This window comes from Equus przewalskii, chromosome 7 (assembly GCF_037783145.1).
Source record: "Equus przewalskii isolate Varuska chromosome 7, EquPr2, whole genome shotgun sequence".
Lineage (NCBI taxonomy): Eukaryota > Metazoa > Chordata > Mammalia > Perissodactyla > Equidae > Equus > Equus przewalskii.
The window spans coordinates 5,121,710-5,146,479 of record NC_091837.1 but is presented as its reverse complement, the minus strand read 5'-3'; the positions used below and the strand labels follow the sequence as shown (position 1 = coordinate 5,146,479).

Here is a 24,770-nt window from a genome sequence, read left to right as displayed (position 1 = left end):
CTTATTAATTCTGTTAACTCATCTTTATTTTTATTTTATATATCACAGTCTGATGGTGGTGTGTAATATATTTTTGCTATAACTGTGTTTCTATTAGTTGTATGTTTTTCTAAAGATTTGTGTTTCCTGCTTTGTGTTGCTATGCTATTTAGTGCGTTTGATTTCACAATATCTCTTTATACTATGCGTATTTTTGGCACATCTTTTTTAACATCGGTACATATTCAGAGTTTGTCCTTTGATCTGATCTGAGATTTTTATAGTTTTATATAGGCATTTTAGCCAATTATGTTTTTCTTATTTATTTACATTTGCCTTGTTATACCTTTTGTAACTTTCCATCATCTAATTTTTTTATGTTTTCACGTGGTTTTTTATGATTCCTTCCATTTCTTTTCCATTTACAATGTGAGAAAAGTGTCTAGTACACTTCGTGGTACAGAACTCTTGATTTTTGCTGTGTGAATGACATTTTTCCTTTTATCTCCTGTCATAATTTATGAAGTAGACATAAAGCTTTTTACACTGAAAAAATACATGAAAATTATACTATTTTTAAAAATAACTTCTATCTTCACTTTATGTACAACAAAGGCTTAGTGCCTTGCTTTTTGCACCCTCGTTCTTCCTCTCCAGTTTTCATTGCATTAGTTTGAGGTTAAAAATCCTTTGTCACAATCTCTTTTCTTTTGCATTTTGTTTGTTACCATAGCGACAACAATTATTTCAACTTACTAGCAGCAAGCAGTCTCTACTCAGTGGTGTTCTTATTCAGTTATCTCTCTATCTTTAGCTAGTTTCAAGGCTCATTGCCAGTTCTTTTCTCTGATTTCATCATTCATGAGTTTCTGATTCAGGTCTTAGTGACTTATTGTACAATTCTGAGCAATTTTTGCAGAAAAGGGAGTTAACTGGGTAGAGTATTAGTCACAAACTTTTGTGGTTTCAAGTGACAGAAACCTACCTTAAATTGACTTCAGTAAAAGAGAGAATATATTTGGCTCATGAACCTGTAAAGTCCAGGCTGAGTTGAATACACCCTCACACTGTGTCATCAGGAAATGGTCTCCATCTCTAGACTCTGCTTTCCCTGTCTCACCTTCATTCTCAGAGGGCCTCTCTCACATTATGGCATGTTTGACCTGAGACTCATACTCACTGCCCTAGCACCCCAGCAGAAAGGAAGTACTCCTTTCCCAACTGTTTCTGCAGAAGGCCGGCTGAGTGTCACTGGCCTGGATCAGGTCACACGCCCATTCTTGAACCAACGTCTGTGACTCTGACTGGGGAGCCCTGGGTCACATGCTTACTCTTGACTTGGGAGTGAAGAATGCAGAGGGATGGTTGACCAAAGAAAAACCGGGTTGTTGCTATCAAAAGGTGGAGGAGTTAATGCTAGGCAGGCAAAAATAACAGATGTCCATTGTTTTCTAAGACTCTATAGATCTGTGAACTGTCACCACTCTAGAGAGACAATAAGGAAGACACCCAGATGGCCAGCTGGCCGTTCAAGCAAGGTCTCCTGCTTAGTGGCTTAGTATAGTCTCACAGTGTTCCAGAGCCTAGCTCTCAGCTTTGTGCTTCCAGAAATTTATTGTTATTTATGTAGCTAGACGATTGTTCCCTCTGGGCCTGGCTCATGCTAACCTGACTCAGCAGAGACTGATGTATATCTAAACCCCTTCTTAGAATGAACAGTAACGGCCAAAGGAGCTGAATAGGGCTGTCCTCTGGTCAGGGCACATTTCCTGTCAAAAACCACAAGTGAAGCCAAACTCTAATCATAAGGTTACCTAGTGCCCATGGAACTAGGCAAGAGAAGTTCTCTGGAGAAAATTAGTGGTCAGAGGCATCATGCCATGATGGTGTGGTGGCTTTAAAATGTCCACAAATGCTGGAAGAGTGGAGAGAGGACATGTTCCAGGGAGAGAGATATGTATGTGGTGAGGCTGAAAGACAAAGAGAACTGAAAGTAGTCTAGTGTGGCTGAAGCAGGGATGGCAAGGAGAGCAGATGAAGCGGAGCTGGGGTGGATGGGTGGTCAGCAAAGGCCTCACTCTGAGTGCAACAGGGAGCCACTGCCTTGCTTTACGAAGCGGAGTGAAATGGTCAGATGAGTTATGGAAAGAGTGATCTGGGTATGGGGAGAAACAACTGGAGATGGGCAAGAGTGAGAGCAGAGGAGTTAAGGCTATTGCGGCAGCCCAGGTGAGAGGCAACGCAGCAGGCTTCATGCAGCAGAATGCCAATGGCATGAAGTGGATTCGTTTAAAAGAGTACTTTTCAAAATTCTGTAACTATGTATGGTGACGGATGTTAACTAGAATTATTGTGGTGATCATTTCACAATATAAACAAATATCGAATCATTATGTTGTATACCGGAAACTAGTGTAACACTGTATGTCAATTATACTGCAATAAAAAAATAAAAAATAAAACAGTGCTTTTCAAAGTTTAATATGCATACCAACCACCTGGAGATCTTGTTAAAATGCAGATCCTGATTCAGTAGGTCTGGGGTGTGGCCTGAGATGCTGCATTCCTAACGAAATCCCAAATAATGCTGGTGCTGCTGGTCTGGAGACGACACTTTGAGTAGCAACGCCTTCAGAAATATTAAAGAAATAGAATTTACAGGAGTTTGCAATTGGTTGGAAAGGGCGAGGGGTTGGGAGTGAGGTAAAATGAGTTAACGATCATACGCAAACTTCCAGCTGGAGTATCTGGGTGGTGATGCTATTCACAGACACAAGATGAGGAACAGGTCTGGGTGGGGTAGATAATAATAACAGATAACATTTACTGGATACTTACTACGTGCAAGGCTCTTTACTAATACTGTCTTATTTATTCTGTACAACAAACTTAGGAGGTAGATGCTACTGTGCTCCTCATTTTAAGAGTGAGAAAACTGAGGCCAAGGTCACACAGTAGTAAGTGGAGCAGCCAAGATTCAAACCCTCTGAGAGTCTGAGTGCACAACTCCTCCAGTTAACCGTCAGCAGTATGGACACATGAAGCTGAAGCACTTGTAGGATGTCACACGGAGCTGCCCAGTGGACAAGCTGACCCGGAGTTCAGGAGGGAGATTCTGAGCAACGGTTAAAGACCTAGGAGGAATCAAGGCATCGGAAGGGATGAAAGCGTCCAAGGCGGGTTAACAAGCTATCCCCTCACAGTGCTGTCAATCGTTTTCTGTTTTCCTTTGGCATTTAATTATTACAGAGGAAGAATCTGAAGAACACCAGTTTTTAGCTTTTTTATAATTTTTTTTTTCTGATTGGATACTGTGTTTGTTCTTTACCCCTGAAATTTAAGAAGTTTTCTAGATTATGTCTTGAAGTTGGTTTCCGCTTACTCATTTTTCTGGATCCCAGTGAACTCACTCAATTTTCCATTTCCACCTCAGATCTTTTCACATCTAAGGCAAGTTTTCTTTTATTATCATTTTAATTATTGCTTCTAATTGATTTGCTCTGTCTTCTTTTAGGGGAATTCCTATAGTTTGACTCTCCATGACGTTCTCCTATCCATTTTCTTCTCTCTTAAAGAATTCCAGCACCTTGAATTTTTCATATATTTAGCCTCTATATTGCTGATTTGCTGTTGCATTGTCAAATCTGCCTTTTACTGCTTTGACCATTGCATTTTGCTTTGGTTACAGTGGTTTTAATTTCGTAGTACTTGCCATTTACTTTGGCCTGTTCTTCAGAAGATGCAACTTCCTCTTGTAATCAAGAATAACCATTAGCTGTTTTCTAAAACTGTGTTCTGCTTCATGGACTAAATATATGTCAAAGAAGTAATTTTTGGCTCTAGCACTTTATTTCTTTTCTCATGTGCCACATATTTTTTTCCCAAAGTGTTTTTAAAAAAATGTGCTTATTCACCTTTGAGATTGACCAGTTAAACTTTGCTGAAGGCCAGAGCTGACAGCTCTCAAGAGCACCGCATTGGACAATCAGGATGCATGATCTTCCCCCTGGACGCCCTCTCCAAAGATCGCATGGGAAACGGTTCAGAAGCAGGGGATCCATCATTTTCTGTCTCATTGTCTTAGTTATTCTTGGCATTCACCTCAGGATTCCGATCTTTGCTTTTTAACCTCTGGTGTTTGTGACTAGTTCTGAGCCTCAGTGTGTGTGTCTCATTTTCTCTAGATCTCGATGTTTTGGTTTTAGCGTTTTCATCTTTGCATTTATATTTCAGTATGTCCTATGTCTAAGACTCCGTGCATCTGTACAATCTGGGTCTCAGTCTCCAAATCTCAATGTCTTTCTCTAGTGTCTCAACCCACTACACCTTAGCCCCTTTCTCTGCCTTATACTTCCTCACAGCACTTACCACAACTTGAGTATTTATATGTATGTATTTCTTTAAAAAAAATTTTTTTTAAAGATTTTGTTTTTCCTTTTTCTCCCCAAAGCCCACTGGTACATAGTTGTATATTTTAGTTGTGGGTCCCTCTAGTTGTGGCACGTGCGACGCCACCTCAGAGTGGCCTAATGAGTGGTGACATGTCCGCACCCAGGATCCAAACCAGCGAAACCCTGGGCCGCCAAGCGGAGCGCGCGAACTTAACCACTCGGCCTGGGGCGGCCCCCTATATGTATATGTTTCTGTCTAGTGGATCTAGTCTATCTAACCCATCTCTTCCCTCTAGAATGTGACTTCCGTGAGGCGGATGCCCAGGGACACGGCAAGTGCTCCACAAACACTTGCTGAGGGAACCTCCGTCTGAGTAGCGAATCCTCTGTCTCTCCTTTTGTTCTCGACCTTTGTGTTTGACACTTTCTTAGTATGCAAATGTCTTTCTCGGTCTCGCTCACGCCTTTCGGTTCCTGTCCTCGTCTCGGGGCCTCTAAGTTTGTGTGTGGACCGCGGACCCGCACAGGCCTGGCCCAGGCGCGCGGCCGTGCGTGGCGCGTCGTCGTCTCTCACGCGTCTTCCTGGGTGGCTCTCCGACTCCGTCAGGACCCCGCTCCGGGCATTTCCCTGACACTGGCCATCTCCCAAGTGCAGGCCCTCAGCTGTCCGACGCCTCGGTGTCCTCCGGCGTCTCAGGAGCCGCCTCCAGCGCCGACTCCCCCGCAAACGCACGTGACCGCGCAGGGCGGCGCCTCCGCCGCCGCCGCCGCAGCGCTTCGCCCTGAACTCGCCGCTTCCGCCAGCCCGCGCAGCCCCGCCCCCAGGCCGCGAGGAGCCAATCCTCGCGCACGCTGCCTGGCCCCGCCCCGGCGCCCTCCTCGGCGCGCGCCCCTCCCTCCGCCCGCCGGCCCGCCCGTCAGGCAGGCAGGCAAGCAGGCAGGCAGTCGGTCTGAGCGGCCGTCGGCTCTGCAGCCCTTCCGAGCGGCGCCCTCCTTGCTCCTTCCCGGTCAGCGGCGGCGGCTGCACAGGCAGCGGCGCGGTCCGTCCGGGAGGCGCGGCGTGGGCCGAGCGGCGGCCGCGGAGCGTCGAGGCCAGCGCGGCGGCGGCGGCGGCCGGGCACCCAACATGGCGGCGGCGGCGGCGGCGGCGGCGGCGTGCGCGGGCCCGGAGATGGTCCGCGGGCAGGTGTTCGACGTGGGGCCGCGCTACACCAACCTCTCGTACATCGGCGAGGGCGCCTACGGCATGGTGTGGTGAGTGTCCGCGCCCGCCCGCGCCCGCCGCCCACCCCCGGGGCCCCGCGGACGCCGCCGCGGCCTCCCGCGCCACCGCGACCCCGACCCCGGGCTTCGTCGCGGTCCGCGCGCCGGGGGCCTCGGGCGGAGCCCCGCGGCCGGGCGAGGTTTGGGAATCGCTCGCGGCGCTTCGCGGGTTGGCCCTCACCCGGCGCGGGGAGGGGCGCGCGGGCCGGGACCCGGGACTCCAGGAACCGGGCGCGGCGCGAATTTCAGAGCCAGGACCCCCGGGAAGGGGCCGGTGGCGCCTCCCGCCCCGCGGTTTGCTGGCATCACAGCCTTCTTTGGACATCCGATCGTAAAGCCCGGAATTCCTTCAGATGCGCGGCGGCGGCGGCGGCGGCGGCGGCGGCGGCGGCCGTGGTCTTGAAGCGGTTCGCCTTGGGGTGTGTGCAGGACCCCGAACAGCCCTCCGTGCGGTTCCTCCTCGCCTGTCGTCCGCGAGCGGCCTTCGTGCGGTGTCTTCACTGGTGCTCGTGGTGCTCTCCTGCGCAGGCTTTCTAAAAAGCGTTAGTGGCACCAGTGTTTTTTGTGGAATATTTCAACCTCGGAGTTTTAAAATGAATTTTAACATCGTACTGTTTGCGTTCTAGGAAGGATAAGCCAGCATAATGAATCTCTTGATTCATTAAGGAGTCATCTGGAGTTGGGCCTAATTTGACTTATTTTTCTTTGCCTCGAGTGAGCGAGCGCTCTTATCAGCCTTTATGCATCCAGACGTTTCAGCACAATTACTGTGGACTTTTCTGTTCGTGTTTTAGTGGTCAGTGTATATTCAGCCTTAATGGAGTTCTTGCAGAGTCACATGCAGGCTCTTCCCTCTTGATCCAGATCCCTCAGAAACGTTTGTGGAATGAGGGTGACGGTATTGTTTTTATTAGAACCAACCGGCTTTAGTGTTTTGTGCTGATGAAGGCTTGTGGGAGTTGCTTACATCTAAATCTTGTGTTTTTTGTGTTCATTGAAGGAAGCAGACTAATATTTACTGAACACTTCGTGGCAGGTACGCTCTCATTTTATAGGAACAGCTGCCTCGAGGGAGGCAAAGGTGGTCACATCTCTCTTTGAGATGAGAGAGTACTTCCAGCTGAAGCCAGTTTCTAAGGTTGTACAACAAGAGTCAGACTTGAGATTGTAGACTGAGATCCTATTTCAAATGCTGCAGCTCTTTCCATCACACTCTTACTTTCCTTAAATAGTGTTATTAATGATTTTTAAATGTTAGCATACTACTGTTATAAGCAAATATCTTTTAGAAGCATATTTAGATTTCAGTGATCATAATTTTAGAAATGCCATAGAGGGCATGTTTTACTAAGTATCTTAGCTAGACCAAAAGACTAGTTAAAATTGCTTTTTTAAAGAAGAGACTCACTAAGGACCAGCCCCGTGGCAGAGTGATTAAGTTTGCGTGCTCCGATTTGGCAGCCCAGGGTTTCGCCCCATTGGGTCCTGGGTGCGGACCTAACACCACTCATCAAGCCACGCTGAGGTGGTGTCCCACATGCCACGACTAGAAGGATCCACAACTACAAAAATATACAACTGTGTCCTGGGGGTCTTTGGGGAGAAGAAGAAAAGATAAATTTTTTTTTTTTTTTAAAGACTTGATGAATCTTGAATATTTTCATCCTCTTCAGGAGCAAAATGCTTCACAGCGTCCAGCTGTGGAAATTAACATGAACTCAGAGGGTTAGGAGCCAAAAAATAAGTTAAAGTAGGTCAAATCTAAAAGAAATATGGCCCTAGAAAGTAACAGAGGGAAAGTCCTGCCCGCAGCATCGCTTCTCTGCATACATCTGATTGCTCTTGTGCCTGCTGGTGAGTGTGCCCGTAAACGGGTCTCGTTATGAGAGGCTCAGAATTGCCCGTCACATCCTTTGGCCCTTTTAAAAAATGTAACATCTGAAATATGGACTGAAAAAATTTTTAGGTTTTGGCTATTTCAGTTGGAAGATTTTTTCCTGTCTGAGATTTTTATTAGTCTGAAGATGGCTTAGATCTAGTGGCTGTGTCTGTCACTGCTGTGGACTTACTTGACTCAAGTCTCTGTCGGGTGAAATGCCAAGTATTTTTGCTGTAATTTTCTTTTCCTGAGTAAAACACAAACCTTAGATTAGAATCCTGAGTCCAGATTATAGTTTTTTGTCTTCAGGTTGATGATATACCCTAGTAAGAATTTAATCTACTTTATACAGTACTAGCATTTAGTGAATATTGGTTACCAATACTCTGTTTATGGAGGGCTTCTTGATTGAAATATTAGTATTTGGATAGTGATGTTTTTAAAAACCTAACCCTTCCAGAAGGATTTAAGAATTTTCAGGCAGTTCTTTTTATTTCATTTCATTTGAATCCGTTCATTAGGAATCTTGCCTTTTCTGTGCAGAGCCCTTTTCTGATTATTACGTGGAGGATATAAAGATGAAGAATGGAGTTGGAGTTGGTTCTTTAAGAGTGGGTATGATTTTGATAGATAATAGGCACAAGCGAGTTTGAGCTGTGGAATCTAATCCTGGAAAAGTATGTAGGTGGCAAATCTTGGCGGACTCTAAAGTCAAAACTGAGTTTGATTGTGTATTTGTGCAGTGGCGAAGCATGTTTTTGAAAAGAGGCAGTGACATGGTCAGTTTTGAAATTTTGAGGGAGGATAGATCAACACTGGTGGAGATGATAGGGAAAAAAACTGAGGTGGGGGAATCAGTTAGGCTGTTGTAACCATCTAGAGGTGAAGTACGATAGCGGCAGTGGCAGGTAGTAGATGGAGATGAGAGACCTTATAAAGACAGCCAGTAACAGGCTCTTGTCGGAAGAGTGGCAGAAAGGCTTTTAATCATGGCAAGTATGACAAGAAGCAAAGGGTGATGGGATCTTAAAGGGTAAGAGGCTGAGAGAGGTGGATTTGGATTTGAGAAGGATCTCTGAGACAAGGCTTGGTGATTGATGGCGAATGGGCAGAGTTGTTCATTCCAAGGCTTCTAGCTTGGGAGCCTGGGAGAATGTTGGTGCCATTATCTGAGAGGGAATACTGTAGGCAGAGCAGGCTTGTTAGGGAGAAATAGTCAGTTCTGGTTCCAACTTGTTAAGTTTATGATGTCTGTAGGCCATTTAGGGTGTATCTGGAAGGCATCCTGAAATTTATAAGAGGGAAGTAGAATCTGGAGATGAAAATTATGTAAGTGGTAGTCTTGTGTGGATGAGCACAGATTCTTTTTTTTTTTTTTTAAAGATTTTATTTTTCCTTTTTCTCCCCACAGCCCCCTGGTACATAGTTGTATATTCTTAGCTGTGGGTCCTTCTAGTTGTGGTGTGTGGGACGCCGCCTCAGCATGGCCCGAGGAGCGGTGCCATGTCTGTGCCCAGGATCTGAACCGGCAAAATCCCGGGCGGCCAAAGCAGAGCGTGTGAACTCAACCCCTCGTCCACGGGGCCAGCCCCAAGCAGAGATTCTTATTTGAGGTCATTGTTTAGGTGAAATGGCAAGCAGATGTTGTGTATGTTCATCTTTTCAGTCAACAATCTGTAGCATTCCATAGATTTTCAAAGGGGCCTATTGTCCCAGAAAGGTTAAGAACTACTGAGGTAGAACAGGAAAACCAAAGAGGTAACTGGCTAAACAAATGCTTTTTTTTTTTTTTTTTTAATGAATGGCACCTGAGGGGCTGGCCCGGTGGCACAGCGATTAAGTGCACACCTTCCGCTTTGGTGGCCCGGGGTTCGCCAGTTCGGATCCCAGGTGCAGACATGGCACTGCTTGGCTAAGCCATGCTGTGGTAGACGTCCCACATTTAAAGTAGAGGAAGATGGGCATGCATGTTAGCTCAGGGCCAGTCTTCCTCAGCAAAAAGAGGACTGGCAGCAGTTAGCTCAGGGCTAATCTTCCTCGGAAAAAAAAAAGAAAAGAAAAGATTGGCACCTGAGCTAACAGCTGTTGCCAGTCTTTTTTTTTTTAACCCCTGGCTTTTTCTCCCCAGATCCCTTCAGAATACAGTTGTATATTTTAGTTGTGGATCCTTCTAGTTGTGGCATGTGGGACACTGCCTCAACATGGCCTAATGAGCGGTGCCATGTCCGTGCCCAAGATCCGAACCAGCGAAGCCCACACTGCCAAAGTGGAGCACGTGAACTAACCACTTGGCTACGGAGCTGGCCCCTAAACAAATGCTTTTAAGAGGTAGGCAAAGGAAGAGGAACCGGAGGGCTGGTGAGCTGTATAAGAATCAGGAAAAAATGGTATGAGAAAGGCTCGATTGAACCTGTATGCTTGATGAGCTCATTACCTGAGCTAAGCATCTATTTCGGGTAAGTTGAGTTTGAAACACTTTCTGAATGTGATTGAGAGATCATAGGGTCATCTCCATGGAGAGCCTGATTGAAGCCTTGAGAGTGGACAAGGTGGGAAAAAAGGTGAGAACTGAGCCGAAAGAATGCCTGACTTTAGGTGTCAATAGAAGGCAAGTTGGAGAAGAGGACAGAGGAACTGTGGTCAGAGAGGCCAGAGAACCAGGAGTGTGCTTTGTCTAAGGAGCCGAGAGAGAGGTCCTGAAGGGGTTGGTATTGAACGTTGTAGAGGGCAAACAAGGCAGCTTGAAGACATGCTCTTGGATTTGTTGACTTTCAGCTCTCCCCTCAAAAACAGGTTTCCAACCCAAATTTCATTATGATCACATTTCTGATGTACAGTATCCTGTCCCATTAAGGTTTTTGTGATTATGGCAGACTAGTAGAACTGCCATTTAGTCAGCACTTTCTGTTTGTTTGTTTTACATACATTAATCCTCATAAACACCCTGTAAAGGTAGTTACTTTGTAAATGAAGCAACTTGAGACACAGAGAGGCTAGTTAACTTACCTAAGGACTCACAGCTAGGAAGTGATAGAGCATCCCAGTCTGCCTAGTTCCTAAGTGATACTCAACCAATGATCAGAGTTGAGAAAATATGTGCTTTCAATAACAGAAAATATCTATTGTTTGTATCACTTTTTAGCCTTTTTGAAAACCTTGGGGCTGGCCCCGTGGCCGAGTGATTAAGTTCGTGCGCTCTGCTGCAGGCGGCCCAGTGTTTCGTTGGTTCGAATCCTGGGCGCGGACATGACACTGCTCATCAAACCATGCTGAGGCAGTGCCCCACATGCCACAACTAGAAGGACCCACAACGAAGAATATACAACTATGTACCAGGGGGCTTTGGGGAGAAAAAGGAAAAAAAAAATCTTAAAAACCTTATCTGCAAGGTCATTCACTCAGAAAACATTTATTGAGCACCTGTTATGTGCCAGGATTCACATGATCACTGCCCTTTAGTAGCTCTTAGTCTAAATAGTGGGATGGACTTGGGCAGTAATACAGAGAATATACCAGTGCCACACAGAAGGACTGTGAAGCCCTTTGAGAAAAAAGGCCTGAGTGACGTGGGGCTGTTTTTGTATGGCTTCACAAACTTTTGAGCTGATTGTTGATAGCTGGCTAGGAGTTCATCTTGAGAAGTGCATTCTAGGTAGAGGAAAATGTGCATGTGAAGGCACAGAAGTATAAAAACAGCACATCAAGTCAGGAAAACCACAAGTTGTTTGGGATGGCAGGAGTGCCTTAAGGAGAAAGCATGCTTTGAGACAGCTGGGATGGGCAGGGCCAAATCCTCAAGGACATTGTTGACAGAGGAGTTCAGACTTGATTTTGTAGGTGAGAGTCATTGAGGGATGGCCCTCCTTCTCCCACCCAGCTCATCAAGTTTGATGAATTGTGTTCCCCTCTCTGTCTGTCCTGCTTTCTCTCTCTGCTTATCTAGTGGTGCTCAGTGGCTGTGATTTTGCCCCCTCTCCAGGGGTGTTTTGAAATAGATGTAGCTTTGTTGTTGTTACATTGATTGGAGGGGGTGTTACTGGCCTTCGGTATGTATGTGGTGGAGGCAGGCACACTAAACGACCTGCAGTGCATGGTACAGTCCCTCCACTGGACAATCGTCCTGTCAAGATGCCAGTACTATGCCCCTCCAACCCACCCCGGAGAAACACTGGGCCCTATTCAAGTGCTGCCTTCGTCTGAGGCTCGCCTCCACCATAAATTTACCCTTTGACTCTGCGGTAGCGCTCCCTCCCTGGATCCCTGGAACTCTGCTGGGTATTTGTACCACCTGTTTGAGAGGCAGGACCAGCAGTAGTATATATCATCTCTAAAGGCTGGAGACTTGGAAACAGATCTGGATTCAGATTCTTAGTTTTGTTTATTAACTGTTAATTCAGCTTTTAATAAAGAAGTCTTTTGTATGCTTTTTGGAGCTCAAAGAGGCGAGGAGACCAGCTTACATAAGCTACAGAAAATTCAATTTCTGAACAGTTTTGAGTGCAAGTAAAACTCAGAACAAAATTAATTTTGTTGTTAATAACATCCCTAATAATGTGCTCCTGGTGGTTAGCTCTAACTGATAAGCCATTCCCATGAATTTAATTTATATCTTCTTTTTTTTTTTTAAAGATTTTATTTTTCCTTTTTCTCCCCAGAGCTGCCAGGTACATAGCTGCATATTTTTTAGTTGTGGGTCCCTCTAGTTGTGGCATGTGGGACGCTGCCTCAGCATGGCCTGATGAGTGGTGCCATGTCCGCGCCCAGGATCCAAACCAGTGAAACCCTGGGCCGCCGAAGCGAAGCGCGAACTTAACCACTCAGCCATGAGGCCAGCCCCAATTTATGTGTTCTTAATTCTCAAGTATTTATAAAAAAATTTCATGAAAAGCATCCAGCTTGAGTTTTTTCAGGAACCATATGTAAATGTATTCCTCACCTTGCTCATATTAAGGTACCCACTACACTAGGCCCCCTTATCTGTGGGGCATATTGTTCCAAGACCCTCCGGATGCCTGAAGCCTCAGATAGTACTGAACCCTATATACTGTGCTTTTTCCTGTATGTACGTATTTGAGGTGCAGCAAAACTAGCATGAACTTTTTTTTTTCTTCACAATTTCATGGATAGAAGATTCGTTCTTACCGTGGATCTTAGCAACCTCAGTATAAGATTTTCTTTCCTTATTAAGTCAAAAACTTTCACCTTTTCACTTAAAGGAAGCACTTCACGACTTCTCTTGGGCATATTCGAATTGCCAGCAACACTACTCTTGTACGTTGGCGCCATTGTTAAGTAAAATAAGGGTTACTTGAACACAAGTACTGCAATACTGTGACGGTGACAGTGGATCTGATAACCTAGATGGCTACTAAGTGACTAATGGGCTGGGAGTGTATACAGTGTAGATCCACTGGACAAAAGGATGATCCAAGTCCGAGACGGAGTGGGAAGGCGCAAGATTTCATCATGCTATTCAGAAGGGCGTGTGATTTAAAACTTATCAATTATGTATTTCTGGAGTTTTCCATTTAATACTTCCAGACCACAGCTGACCATGGGTAACTAAAACTGTAGAAAGCGAAACCATGGATAAGAGGGCGCTACTGTAATTTTAGAAACTGATTTCCCAACAAGCATCCAGAGCTACTCCACTCTGCGTCCGGCCTACTCCACCCACCTTCCTGCCTAACCCTGAGATGTTGTTTCTCTCCTTGTGCTTCTTGTTCGCTTCTTGGGGCTCCCACACGTTGGAAAGCCAACAGGATAGATGTTCTCCAAGCTCGCTCTCAGATCCTCAGTCTTAGGGCAGGCCCTGGGTTCTGAAGCCATGGCAAGTAGGAGTTGGGAAGTGGGGTGTCAGGGTGCTAGCCTGCATGGGATATGCTGTGACCAACAGACTAACAATTGCAAGCCTGCCTTGCTTTGGGTGCTGTGGTTTCAAATTCATTTCCATCCTCATCTTTGAAGTATTTTTTTTTCACTTTATAGATAAGGAAACGAGGTCTTAGGTAACTTGTCCAAAGTTCACAGCCAGTAAATATATAGCAGAACTGAGACGTGTCTAGACCCCAAAACTTGTGTTTTTGTGTTTTTTTTAACTACTCTAGGGTTTATTCTGTTACTCCAAGCTGCCTGGAAACATACTTTCTACAGCCTGGTTCCTGAATGTGTTCGCATCAAAGTATAAAATGATTGTCATGGCCAACTCGGGCCTGTTGAGGAGGTGGAAGAGGGAAAAACTGGGCACCTGAAGAGGGGCAGGGAGGGCCAGAGCAGCCTAGTGTTTATCAGGAGGGTAGTGTGGACTTGTCACCCCTCCTAGCTACCTCTTCCAGTTTCTTGATTTTCATTTATTTAATAATATTATTAAGTGACCTATGTGCTAGGCGGTAGGATCAAAGTGGTGAACAGAAGTGGTTTTCACTCTTTGATGTTTACAGTCCACCGGGAAAATAATAGCATTTACTGAGGATAATGAGATGCAGAATGCTGCAGGAGGGTAAGGAAGGTGGAGCTGAGATGGTTTGAGGAGTGCTCTAGATTTCCTGGAGGGTGTGGTGTTGAAGCTGCGACCTGAAGAATGGCTTGGAGCTAACTGAGTAAAGGTAGTGTGGGGTGCTGCAGGGTTTCAGGCACTGTCTTGTAGAAAATGGATTGTAGAAATTGAAAAGTTAGGATTGAGATCCAGGGGTCTTTTTCATGGTACCTCAGGGACAGGAAGTGCAATTAAAACTTCAGTATGGTTGCAGCCAGGAACTAGGAAATAGACCAGGGCAGCTACCTCTGTCCCTCTTTACGTTTACAAAATCTTCTTGTGCCCTGCATCTCTGTGCAGCTGGCTGTCTTGTCTTTTCTCTTTTACCATTTTCCTATGCATTTCGCGGAAGAGAGCTGACCTTAGCTTCCTGAAGGTATGTGTCTTATTTAGTACATTGAGAGCCAGAGGCTGAGAGCACTCGAAATCAGATTGCTGGGGGCAAGAATCGGATTCAGCTTGGGATAGTGTCCACTGTGGTCCAGTCAGCTAGTGGGATCGTTTGATAAGACTAGAGTTCTCTAAGGTATGAGGGGTGAGGTGGAGTGGTCAAAAGATGTCTCCCGTTGACTACTGACTTGCCAGGTTCAAGTCCTTGGTGCTGCTCCCTCCACTCTTCTCCAGCCTGGAACCATTCCCTGCTGTTGGAGCCTGTGGGGAAGGAGGAGAGGTGAAGGAGAAGTAATTGAGGTGGAAGAAGAGCTCTGGATTGCTTTTAGGGCTCTTCTGCCTTCCTGTGCATGGCAGAATGGGCATGGCAGCTAAACTGGGTGGTATCTTTAAAATTTATTTAATATGGGATACATATATGAATGTGACTTATATGTGAATTGTGCAGCCTAACAATAAAGTAAATACCTAGGAACCCACCACCCACTGGGTGACTTCTTGACCAGGTTGTCTGAGGCCAGCATTCTGATCCCTGGTCACAGCCTTCACCCCAGGGTTTTCTCTTCTTTCTGAGAGTCTGTACGGTGGAGTGGGTAAGGGTACGGACTTTGACCGCTTAGATGTGACGCGGCAGGTCACCCCGCCTGAGCCCTGCTTTCCTCATCTATAGGAAGCGGGTGGTGATGTATGCCTCAGTGCTGTGAGGATTGGGTGAGATACATAGGTGGAGTGCTGAGCCCTCAGTGTCTGGTTAATGCTCAGTTGTTATTCCCTTGAAGTAAATGGGCTTGGCAAGACTGGCTTCTCCCTCACCTCCGTCTCTTGGAATATCCTCTTGGACTGTAAAGCAGCACGTGCAGAAATAAAAATAGTAGTTTCTGGGGCCGGCCTGGTGGCATAGTGGTTAGGTTTGCATGCTCTGCTTCTGCGGCCCGGGGTTTGCTGGTTTGGATCCCAGGTGTGGACCTACGCACCACTTGTCAAGCCATGCTGTGGCAGGCGTCCCAGATATAAAATAGAGGAAGATGAGCACAGATGTTAGCTCAGTGCCAGTCCTCCTCAGCAAAAAGAGGATTGGTGGCAGATGTTAGCTCAGGGCTAATCTTCCTCAAAAAAAAAAGTAGTCTTTGGGTCACAAAAGTTGTGTGTCAAGTTCCAGTTGTGTGATCTTGGGCAACTCACTCTCCCGTTCTTTGATTTAACAGTCAGAGCATTTTCTGTGCCAGGCTTGGGCCATGTTCCTGCCTTCTCTCAAGAATGTTGCAGTGTAGTGTTGGGGACAGACCAATGAGGAAATAAATTACTGTGTAGCATGTAAAAACACTGTTAGGAGATCATTCTGAACAGAGCAGTTAACTCCCCCTAGGCTTCCCGGTTACTAATTAATTCAACAAATAGTGTATGTACTAGGCACATTGTAGTTGAATGGATGGATACATGAGTGAACAAAACATTTAGCCCTCTGAGCTTACAGTCTGTGGGATGCCTGGCCAAATGGTAGTGGCTTGAAGAGAGGATTAGAAAGGCCTCCTCAGGGCCTTGGCTTTAAGTTCCTCCTAGTGAGTTTCCCTTTATTTCTCTTTTTATAGAGCTTATCCTAAAGAAAGGTCTAAAATATTTTTCCAAAGTCTGTTGATAAGTCCTTTAATTTTAAGTGGCCCTCCTGTGTTTCTGCATTTGGGAAACTGCAAAAAGGTGGCTTGTGCACAAACCTATTTTTTAAGTGAGTTATTCTTTCTCCTGTTACTAAACAAACATAAAGTACCTTTGAGCAGTTCCTATAGTGAGCAGATCTCATTTGTTTTCTTTTTTCTTACATAATTCCTGTAAAATATATATATTTTTGAGGAAGATTAGCCCTGAGCTAACATCTGCCGCCAATCTTCCTCTTTTTGCTGAGGAAGACTGGCCCTGAGCTAACATCTGTGCCCATTTTCCTCTGCTTTATATGTGGGACGCCTGCCACAGCATGGCTTACTAAATGGTGTGTAGGTCCGCACCTGGGATCCAAACTGGCAAACCCTGGGCTACCAAAGCAGAACATGAGAACTTAACTGCTTCACCTCCGGGCCGGCCCCTGTAAAATAATTTTTGAGAATTTGAAGCCATATCATTGTTCTCCCTACTTAAGAATCATATTCTGAGAAATAAAACTATGGTTGACAAATAAAAACTTGGTGGAACATCCTAACCAAGAAAACTGTTTATTAGCCAGTCAGGATCCTCTACACAAATTCAAACGTTCTCGCTCTAATTTGCAACGTTATTTTAATTACTAGCGTTGATGGGTTTGTTTTTTCAAGCCCAGGTACTCATAGAACCTCAAGCCCCGTGCTGGAAGGATGGCTGGCGGATGAGTCCAGTGCAGAGTCTGAAAGTTTCCTTTAAGGCTGACTTGTGGGGCTAGGCAAATATGAAGACTGCAGCTCCTGCTAATTATCAGGGTCCCACATTTTGTAGTTTGGACCTTAATTTGGGTTAACTAAGATGCTCATATCCTGCTTGTAGAGTAAAGCCTCATTCACCCCTTTATATAACACAAATTTTTAAAAACTTGGCCAAACATTGAGCAAAAGGAGGCTGTCTCTGGCTTTCTACCTTTTACTTTAAAACAACTATATTGGGGCCAGCCCAGTGGCCCGGTTGTTGAGTTCTCACGCTCCACTTCAGCGGCCCAGGGTTTTGCCGGTTAGGATCCTGGGCGTGGACCTAGCATCGCTCATCAGGCCATGCTGAGGCAGCGTCCCACATGCCACAACCAGAAGAACCTACAACTACAATATACAACTATGCACTGGGGCTTTGGGGAGAAGAAAAAATAAGTGAATAAATAAATATTGGCAACAGATAGTAGCTCAGGTGCGAATCTTAAAAAACATAATAAAACAACCATATCAACATACTATAAAACTCATAAAATTTTAAGTGTTCAGTTCAATAATTTTTAATTTACAAAGTTGTGCAGCCATCACCATAATCCAGCTTTAGAACATTTCCATCATTCCAAAAAGCCCCCTCTTGTCATTTGCAGTCAGTTCCACTCCTACCTCCACCCCCATCCCCACCTCCAGGCAACCCCAGGCTGCTTTCTGTTTTGCCAATGCCTAGAACTTTCATGAAAATGCAATCATGCAAGGTACAGTTTTTTGTATCTTGTGTTTTCTTCACTTATACTGTTTTTGAGATTCATCCATGTTGTTGCCAGGGTCAGTAGTTTATTACTTTTTGTCATCAAATAATAATTGGATGGCTATACCAGATGAGGGACATTTGGAATGTTTCCAGTTTTGTTTCTTACGAATAATGCTGCTGTGAACATTCATCTGTAAGTCTTTGTGTGGACGTTTGTTTTCGTTTCTCTTGAGTACCTGGGAGTGGAGTTGCTGAGTCAGAGGGTAAGTGATGTGTGTGTGGTTTGAGGGGAGAGGATGGTAAAATGATTTTATTTTAAACCGTAATAAGACGACAGATTCATTCATTGAATAAATATGAATGCCCTATGTACTGGCCACTATTCTAGGCACTGAGAAGAGAGTGGTGAACAAAACCTAGTCCCTGCCCTTGAGGGGCTTACTTTTCAGTGGAGTAGGGAGACTATCACGTGTATGTCATGTTTCGCTTACTGGTAAGTGCTGTGAAAAAAACTAAAATGGTGTAAGGATATAGAGTGAATAGGGGAAGGCATTTTTTTTTTTCTGTAATAGGTTAACTTAAAACTTTTTTTTTTTTTTTGAGGAAGATTAGCCCTGAGCTAACTACTGCCAGTCCTCCTCTTTTTGCTGAGGAGGACTGGCCCTGAGCTAACATCCATGCCCATCTTCCTCTACTTTATACGTGGGATGCCCACCACAGCATGGCTTTTGCCAATCGATGCCATGTCCGCCCCGGGATCTGAACCAGTGAACCGCGGGCCGCCAAAGCGGAACGTGCGCACTTAACCGCTGCGCCCCCGGGCCGGCCCCAGTTTAAAACATTTTTAATGCTATACATGTAACAAATTTTTTTTTTAAACAATTTTTTTTAAACAATCTTAAACTTCTAGAAATATTGCAAGGATGGTACAAAGAAGGTTTTTACCTGAACCATTTGACGGTAAATTGCTGATACAGTGCCCCATCTCACCAGGACACTTGAGTGTGTATTTTCACCAAAGAAGGACATTTTCCTACATGACCGTGACACAGCCATCACTGACATGTTACGACTTCCTGCTCTTCAGACCCCGTTCAGCAATGACATGTTGCATTTAATTGTCCTGTCTGTTTGGTCTCCTTTAGGCAGACTTCCTTTGGCTTTAATGCCTTGACACTTTGGAAAATTGGTGTGTTTTTAACTTCTCAAGAAACCACCAAACTATTTTCCAAAGTAGCTATACCATTTTACATTTCTGTCAGCAATGTATGAGGAGTTCCAGTTCTTCACATCCTTACCGACACTTGGTTTAGTCAGTATTTTTGATTATATTCCATCTCGTGAGTTTATCAGTGGTATTGCATTATGGTTTCAGTTTGGATTTCCCTCATGAGTAATGATGATGAGCATCTTTTTAGGTGCTTATTAACCAGTTTTATATCTTGTTTGGTCAAGTGTCTAGTCATATCTTTTGCCCGTTTTTAAAGTCATCTCTCATTCAATTTTAATATAGTTATGTGTCACTTGATGGGTATATGTTCGAAGAAATTCATTGTTATGTCATTTTGTAGTTGTGCAAACATCATAGAGTGCACTTACACAAACCTAGGTGCTATAGCCTACTACACACGTAGGCTCTATGGTACTGATCTTATGGGACCACCGTTGTATATGTGGTCCATTTCCGTCGTTGACTGAAATGTTGTAATGCAGCCATGACTGTGTATAGTTCAGCACTCTCCAGATTTTCTTTTAGAATAGGGACAGCCAAAATTTTGAAGCGTAATCTAGACCTAATTGTGAGGCAACACCGGACAAACCCAGTTTAGGAATATTTTACCAAATAACGAGACTGAAATCTTCAAAGATGTCAGGGTCATGAATGTCAAGAAAAAACTGAAAAGCTGTTGCAAACTGGAGTCTCAAGAGATGTGACAGCTAAATGTGATCTGTGGTTCTGAATTGGCCCAATAGAATGGGGTCTGAAGATTAGATTGTGATAATGTATCGTGTTAGCAGTTTTGATGGTTGCATTTCGATTATGTAGGAGAATGGTCTTGTTTTGTTTCTAGGAAATAAAACTAAAGTATTAGAGAGTAATGAGCCATCATATTGGCAAACCTACTCTCAGATGCTTCAGAGATTAAAAGTTTGGTGACCTATTATTTACAGCTTTTCTGTAGTTTGAGGTTTAGTTCCTTTTTACTAGAGAGTTAGTGAGTCTCAGGAAGGTACTTGTGTGAGGGTGTGCTGAAATTTGGGGGAGGTCCTGAAAGGCATCTTTCAGCTGAGTGAAAGAGCACTGACCTTGGAGTCAGGGGACCTGAGACTTGGTCCCTGCCATCGTTGACATAGTACATGAGCTTGTGCTAGTCACTGTGCTTCTGCAGGTTTTAGTTTTCCTCATCTGTAAAATTGAGGTGTTAGGATAGTCTCTAGGATCCCTTCCCACTCTCATGTCACTGCCCTCAGGAACATTACATGAAATTAACACATATAAATACATACATATATGAAGAGAATTCATGTATGGAACATTTGTTTCCCTGTTACTGGAGAGCTGTCTATTTTCGTGTAGTTGCCCTGAGAAACCTCTGGATAACCATCACTGAGATAGAATGCGGAAACGTCCTTTTGAAATCTGGCAAAATGACTTACTTAAGTTAAATTATATTAAACCCTTGAGGAAAATGGCTATTTTCTCTGCCCTCAAGGTAAAGCTGGATTTCCTCATACTATACCAAAGTACTAGTTTGCCTCCAGTGAGTAGATTATTCACGTGTATTTGACTGGAAAGAGCATTTTTAACCTAGTGACTGGAATGGATGTTAATGCTACTATATTGTCATTGGGAACAAATGTACAATCAAAAATGTAGTTTCGGAGATAGGGAAGTACTTAAATAGAACTGATTAAAGTAATTCTGAAAAAAAAAGTACAATCTTATTTTTAGAAGAAATAGTTTTAGCTGCACAGCTAAAGAAAATAAAAACAATATTTCCCAAATTAATATCTAAATTGCCACTGAACACAGATCAGGCTTGCAAAGTAGAGTGTAAAACCTATGGAATTTAGGGGGCTGGCCTGCTGGCGCAGCGGTTAAGTGCGCACGTTCCGCTTCAGCAGCCTGGGGTTTGCCAGTTCGGATCCTGGGTACGGACATCGCCCCACTTGGCAAGCCATGCTGTGGCAGGTGTCCTACATATAAAGTAGAGGGAGATGGGCACAGATGGGCTCAGGGCCGGTCATCCTCAGCAAAGAGAGGATGATTGGCAGCAGATGTTAGCTCAGGGCTAATTTTCCTCAAAAAAAAAAACCAAACAAAAAACCTATGGAATTTACCTTGGTCGCAAGGATTTATCTTGAGTCAGTAACTAAGTTCAGGGTACTGCTACCTATTGCTTCAATAGAAATGTGAAAATGTTTAGTTTGGGGACTTATTTGAAATTTTCCTTCCTTTCTAACTCTAGCAATGCTGAACCTGTCCCCAAATAAACTTCTGTTCCCCCATTAAAGCATCTTTGTTTCTGTTCCATGGTTGAAGCAGATGCTTTTCTTAATTGTTTTTTAAGGATCAGTGTAATCTTTTCCCGTAAGTTAATTTTTACTGCAGGACCATATAGGCATATAAATATATTTGATATTATGTTTCAGACCAGTCGACAGTAATGCTGGATTATCTAAGATTGTGGCCAAGAATGTCCATCCCTTTATTGAGCTATTCTGCCTGTCTTGGTTTGCTAATGTTTCTAAGCATCCTTTCAAGGACAACTCTGATCCCTTACTATTCAAGTAATAATAAAAGTGTTATTCTTTGGGAATGTTGTAAATTCTTCCTTTAGTCCAAAAGGAGCTGGAAAAAAAAGACATTTGTGATTCTCTGCTTCTCTAACATAAGTGCTAAGAAGAGCCATTTTTTCCTTGCCACCAAGAAAGTATAAGACAAAATAGTCATAAGGCCAAAGCTTTATAGAAACTTTAGGAATGCTTCTGGTTACCCCAGCAGGCAGAATGTAGCATTCAAGAACTGGTAAATATTTGTATAGCATCGTGGAATTTAATGCTTACTTAAAAAATGTAAATTGGAAACTGTTTTGGCTTTGCGTGGTTTCCTGGCTTCAGCAGGAAAGCCTCTGGTGTTTCCCTAAGTAAGATGCTGGCATTGGGCTGAGGTGTATTTTATTTACTTAAGGAAGTATCCATCACTTCCTGTTTTGGTTGTTTTTAACATAAATGAGTGAATTTTGTCAGTGTCTTTTCCGCCTCCATGGTGATGATCATATGATTTTTTACTCTATAGCGTTATTAATATGAGGATCGTATTAAGGGATTTCCTTATATTGAAGCTCCCTTACATTATTTTATTTTTGTTTTTTTTTGAGGAAGATTAGCCTTGAGCTAACATCCGTGCCCGTTTTCCTCTACTTTATATGTGGGATGCCTGTCACAGCATGGCTTTTGCCAAGCGGTGCCGTATCTGCACCCGGGATCTCAACCAGTGAACCCCAGGTCGCCGAAGCGGAACGTGCACACTTAACTGCTGCGCCACCGGGCCGGCTGCATCCCCTTACATTCTTAATAAATCCTGCTTGGTTAAGTTGTATTTTTCATAATGTGCTGTTGGATTCTGTTTGCTCATATTTGAAGATTTTGTGTTGATACTCATAAGTGATATTCCTAAGTTATAAATATCATAAGATACTGTGCTATCTTTTTTGTATAATCTTTGTCAGATTTGAGGTTTACTGTTTACGGGTTTGCTGTTACTTGCTTCATAAAGTGAATTTGGAGGTCTTCTTTCTTTTTCTGTGTTCTGAGATAGCATTGGGACTACCTTATCTTTAAATGGTAGAATTTCCCTATGAAACCATTGGCCTGGTGCTTTTTTGTGTCTCCTTCGACTTTTGTTTCTGTATGGTCTCTCTGTCATCACTCTTTTACCCCTCCAGGTGGTTGTTCTCCACAACACCGTAACTGCTGTTTCTTTGAAAGCTTATCTGTTAAGCACCTGCATGTGTATTACCCTTATGTGATTATCCTTAAACAATATAGTACTTGATATTTCCTAGTTTTGAATTTTATATAAGTAACCTCATACTGTATGTATTCTTCAGCTAGCTTTTTTCATTCATCATTATGTTTTTGAGTATAGTTATTCATTTTCACTGCTTTATAAGAAGTATAGAATACACCAGAATTTATCCATTCTAGTATTAATGGACATTTGGGTGGTTTCGTGTTATTCCACTGTTTCTGAGGATAACTTTGGATGTTTCTCCTGATATACAAGAGTTTCTTTAGACACATCCTCAATAGTAGAATTCCTAGGTGGTAGGGCACATGCATGTGCACTAAGTAATGCCATATTGTTTTCCTAAGTAGTTTGTCTAGTAAAGTTTTGTGCTATTATTCTTGTACATCTTTTAAGTTTCTTCTTCTTGTTGTTACATTTGTTGTTGCTATTGTAATTTGTATCTGTATCTGGTTTATAGAAGTGCATTTGACTTTTTATAAGTTGGTTTTATGTCTGTAACCTTGCTAAACTCCTACTCCAATAATTTGTGTTTAAATTCTTTTAGGACAAGCATATCATCTGAAAATCATGACCATTTAGTTACTTTTTACTACTTAGATTTCTTTTATCTAAAGAGCAGTGATGATAGTGGGCACTGCTGACTTGTTCTCATATTAAAAGGAAAGCTCTAATTGATTGAAGGTACTATCAATTTTTGTATGGTTTTATTAGGTTTTCTTTCAAAGGTTTGGTGTTTTGTTTTTTTTTTTTTAAATCCTGAATGATTGTTGAATTTCCACAGATGCTTTTTTACTGCATCTATAGAAATTTTCATGTGGTTTTTCTCCTTTAATCTGTTACAAGTTTGAGATTATAATAATAGATTTTTCTAACACTGAAACAATTTTGCATTCCTGGAATTAAGCCTAAGTTGGTTATATGTATTATCATTATTATATATTTCTGGATTTGGTTTGCTAATCACATAATTAGGGTTTTCTTGTCGTGTTGATGAATGAAATTGGCCTCTAATTTTTCCTTTCTCCTGCTCTCCTCTGGTTTTGGTATCAAAATTAGACCATCCTGACAAAATTAGTTAGGAAGTGTTCTTTCTTTTTTTATTCTTCTATTTCTACTTCCGTAAAATTGGAATGATTAATTTCTTTGAACTTTGGTAGAACTTGCCTGTAAAGCAGTCTGGACTTGAGTGGTTTTTTGTTTTGCTTTGTTTTGGTGTTTGGTTTTGGTGGGAACATGTTAAACTGCTGATTCAAAATTATTCTAAAAATGGTTATATGACTTTCTATTTTTTACTTCTTGATAATTTCTATTTTTCTAGGAATCTATTTTACTCGTTTTCACATTTGTAAAAATTGTATTTTCATACCTCTTTTTATTTTGAAGTATTCAAACATTTGTAAAACATACGTAGTCTTTAAGTAATAAGTACATGTAATCATTGTGTAAATTATAAAATAAAACATTGTCAGTACCTTAGAAATGCTTTATCAAATCCCCTTCTAGAGTTGACCGCTATCCTCAATTTTGTGATCATTTTTCTTTACAGCCTCCCCCTGCTCTTTTTTATTTATTTATTTATTTATTTTGAGGAAGAATAGCCCTGAGCTAACATTTGCTGCCAATCCTCTTTTTTTGCTGAGGAAGACTGGCCCTGAGCTAACATCCATGCCTATCTTCCTCTACGTTGTATGCGGGACGCCTACCACAGCATGGCTTGCCAAGCGGTGCCATGTCCGCACCCGGGATCCAAACTGCTGAACCCCAGGCTGCCGAAGCGGAACATGCACACTTAACTGCTGCGCCACTGGGCTGGCCCCTTTAAAGATTTTATTTTTCCTTTTTCTCCCCAAAGCCCCCTCGTACATAGTTGTATATTTTTAGTTGTGGCATGTGCGATGCCACCTCAGCATGGCCTGCTGAGCGATGCCACGTCTGTGCCCTGGATCTGAACCGGGGAAACCCTGGGCCACCGAAGCGGAGCGCACGAACTTACCCACTCAGCAATGGGGCCATCCCCTTAGCTCTTTTTCATATTAGCCTTTTGGCTATCTTCTTGTGAAGGGTTCAGATTTTTTTCTATTGAGATTTTTGTCTTTTATGAAATAATAGTTCTTTATAGATCCTAGACGTGAGTCCTGTTTTAGATTTATGTATTGCAGATATCTT

At 43.3% G+C, this 24,770-nt stretch overlaps 1 protein-coding gene and 1 long non-coding RNA gene across 4 annotated transcripts in view; one reads left to right on the top strand and one right to left on the bottom strand.

The window, feature by feature from the left end:
- Positions 1-2,444: 2,444 nt before the first annotated feature.
- On the bottom strand, positions 2,445-2,956 carry LOC139084659 (uncharacterized). The gene is made up of 2 exons (XR_011542212.1): positions 2,818-2,956; positions 2,445-2,608 (listed from the first exon to the last, which is right to left on the bottom strand). It is a non-coding gene; the product is annotated as an uncharacterized lncRNA (long non-coding RNA).
- Positions 2,957-5,272: 2,316 nt separating this feature from the next.
- MAPK1 (mitogen-activated protein kinase 1) overlaps positions 5,273-24,770 on the top strand; it is a 105,860-nt gene continuing 86,362 nt past the window's right edge. The window contains exon 1 of one of the 3 annotated variants that reach the window (XM_070628357.1): positions 5,273-5,624. In XM_070628357.1, coding sequence (XP_070484458.1) covers positions 5,497-5,624 — 128 coding nt within the window. In that variant the 5' untranslated portion in view covers positions 5,273-5,496. The remainder of the gene's footprint in view (positions 5,625-24,770) is intronic. The other 2 variants (XM_070628355.1, XM_070628356.1) reach the window with 2 other exon arrangements.